This window comes from Olea europaea, unplaced genomic scaffold (genome assembly GCF_002742605.1).
Source record: "Olea europaea var. sylvestris unplaced genomic scaffold, O_europaea_v1 scaffold6086, whole genome shotgun sequence".
In the NCBI taxonomy this organism is placed as follows: domain Eukaryota; kingdom Viridiplantae; phylum Streptophyta; class Magnoliopsida; order Lamiales; family Oleaceae; genus Olea; species Olea europaea.
In genome coordinates, this window is record NW_019264437.1 from 1 (window position 1) to 2772 (window position 2772).

A 2772-nucleotide genomic window follows, 5' to 3' on the forward strand; every position below is an offset into this window, starting at 1 on the left:
TCCAGTAAATTTCTGTCACGTTAAGGTTGTGAACAGTGGTTATGAACAGTGATATATTCAACAGTATACATAGCATAAATATTTTAAATAAAAGGGCGTGCATTTAATTTGTCGTACAGGAATTTGATCTTAGATAGGTAGCTCATTTACCTTATTGGCGTTTGAGGAGAAAACCCTGATGGTAAAGAACCCACATACTTCACCCTATCACCTGCCAAAACATTGAAGCACAATTCAACACAATACATAATACTGATTCCAGATATCCACCTATGGGAATACTTCATCACCACCCAGGGAAAAACAAAAAGATCCTTTGGTCCAGTCAGCAACAATAGGGGCTAATGGATGGTTTGAATGATCCAGACACCTTTATGAACTGTAATGGTACTCTGACCCCTGTCCCCGGCCCCCAAATGAAAAACGCAAAAGATAACAAAATATTAACAGCATAATACCTTTTTTGAAAGCGTAGTTTTTTGATGAAGCAGTGGACGCCTCCTGCTTTGGCTGAGCCTGAGAACTGACGGCAGATCCCCCAGTTATATCTGCCTCAACACTTGATGTAGGTTTTTTGAGATGTAGTGCAGCAGCAGCAGCCCGTTTAGCAAATACACTTGCTCTTTCAGGCTTTGAAGTTTCTTTTACAGGATCAGCTTCCTTCATTGTTGGTCCCTGAACAGAGTTAGAAAAGCCAATAGTATAAAGTAAAAACAAATTAACAAGAAAGACAGTGATGAACTCCTTGAAGAACTAAATTAGACAAATACGCATATTAGAAGGGTTATGATAGAAGCTTACACCGGGCAATAGAATAGAATCAACTATAAGAAGCCTTGCACCAGTGTGTTTAGCAAGTGCCTTGGTCAATGTTTCCTGGTATATTTCTGAACCTGTTAAGGAAAGAAGTTAAATTGTTAATGGTGGAATCTGAAAGGAATAAAAATTTGGATGTGTATATTCATAAACACGCAACAGAAATATGAGCTATTTACCTGCAGGTCCAGATAATAAGATTCTAGGACACACCGTAGAGAGATCAGACGTAAACTTCGCAAATTTATTAGACTTCAGAGGTATATATGCCGAAGCAATCAGAACATGCTTCGTGGTTTCACTGTCAATAAACATACAAATCACTGAACTCAATCACTTGCAAAAACCACATCTTTTCTAGTACCTATAGAAAACTAGCCAAAATTCTATACTTCCTTAGACAAGATAAGGAAAGAGAGAGACATAAACAGAAATTCAATCCATCTAATTACTGATAAGTGGGACCAAAGTACTGCTAATTAAAAAATGACGTTTCTAGAAAAGCATAGTCAAAACATAAGAGCAAATGCTTCAGGAAAGTCAATTGCCAAAAAATAAAAAAGTTTAGCAGAAACAACAGACAAAATTAAAGCTATTTTTAGCTGCCTTCAACTAATTGGAAACGGTACCTTAGATAATAAGGAAAATTTTCAAATGAAACATCAATATATTTGGAATCCAGAATTCCCTCTTGTAAACCATCTCTGAATGCTTGACGCCTTGATGATACTGAAATAGGAGGATCAGAATCCTTGTGTCGATCTCTTACTCCCATATGCTCATTGATGATTTTTGAAATGCTAAAATTTATATCCAACTCAGGAGCTGTTGATCCTGCAAGAATGCGTAGAAATGGCCTCAAGTCACTGGTTTCAGATACGATCTTCCCAGTCTCAGCATCAATATTCAAGTTTTCATTGGCAGCGCAAGGGGATGGAATGGTGGTCTTCTCACCCAATGAAACAATAGGCTCATCATTATTGTCAGAGGAGTCCTTCATGTCAGCATCCAAGACACCATTATCTAACACTTCACAAGCAGCAGGTCCAGATGGCAATTCAGAACCTTGTTGTGCATCCTCATCATTCGGAGATGATGAAGGACGAAATGATAATTCTTTCCTTGGATTCGATAAAGATGCCAGTGTTGAAGCAACTGCAACAGTAGAAGGATCTCCTGATCTTGCATCAATATGTAGTCCTTTTATTGGTCCACCATGGGCTTCTAATATGTTGACTGGTGGCACGTCTGAAACAGATGCTTTATTATTTACGAGTTGTTGGAAAACCTGACCGTGTGTTAAAGGAAAGTTTCTCGTGTTGAAGTTGGAAGATACACACTCATTCAGTAAATTTATATGTAGCAAAATGGAATATAATTGACTCACCCTACAACTATCACAGAATGGTATTAACACACCAACATCATGATGATCAAAGGATACATATGCATGTTTATCAGACGAGCTAAAGACCACCTCATCACCTCCCTTTAGTTGTACAGTGGAATCTTTAGTGCAAGACTTGCCATTCACTTGGACAGATCCTTTCTTTCCAGTTATTTCAAGTAAAGTAATTGATTCTCCACCCTGGACATGGTTATACAAAAAATAGACAACACAACTGAACAGGGATGCCAGTACCATGATTAGAACTTGTTTAAACATACAAGTTTAATACTTACCTCTGACTCCATGTGCTTCAGATTACACAAAGATTTACCAACTGATGGATCTCCTACCCACAAGTCACATTGGCTGCCTTGACCAACAGTGAAAGTAGGATGGTGCAGAACAACATGAGGATTCTGGAGGGAGAAATCACAGAAAATAAATTTCACATGGCAACATTTGAGTCAAGCTTAAGAACTATTATAGAAATTGCAAGAGCAGAGCATCATAATTCACAGCAACTGAAAACACCATATACCTCCCTCAATCCCCCCCCCCCCCCCTTT

The 2772-nt window shown here is 38.3% G+C and overlaps 1 protein-coding gene across 1 annotated transcript in view; it reads right to left on the bottom strand.

The window, feature by feature from the left end:
* Positions 1 to 113: 113 nt before the first annotated feature.
* Positions 114 to 2772, bottom strand: part of LOC111389690 — a gene marked incomplete at its 5' end in the record, with an annotated part of 12201 nt that continues 9542 nt past the window's right edge. Inside the window, 7 exons of the mRNA XM_023014632.1 lie at positions 114 to 211; positions 459 to 675; positions 802 to 893; positions 996 to 1117; positions 1446 to 2104; positions 2261 to 2404; positions 2500 to 2622. Of these exons, the coding sequence (XP_022870400.1) occupies positions 147 to 211; positions 459 to 675; positions 802 to 893; positions 996 to 1117; positions 1446 to 2104; positions 2261 to 2404; positions 2500 to 2622 (1422 nt within the window). The remainder of the gene's footprint in view (positions 212 to 458; positions 676 to 801; positions 894 to 995; positions 1118 to 1445; positions 2105 to 2260; positions 2405 to 2499; positions 2623 to 2772) is intronic.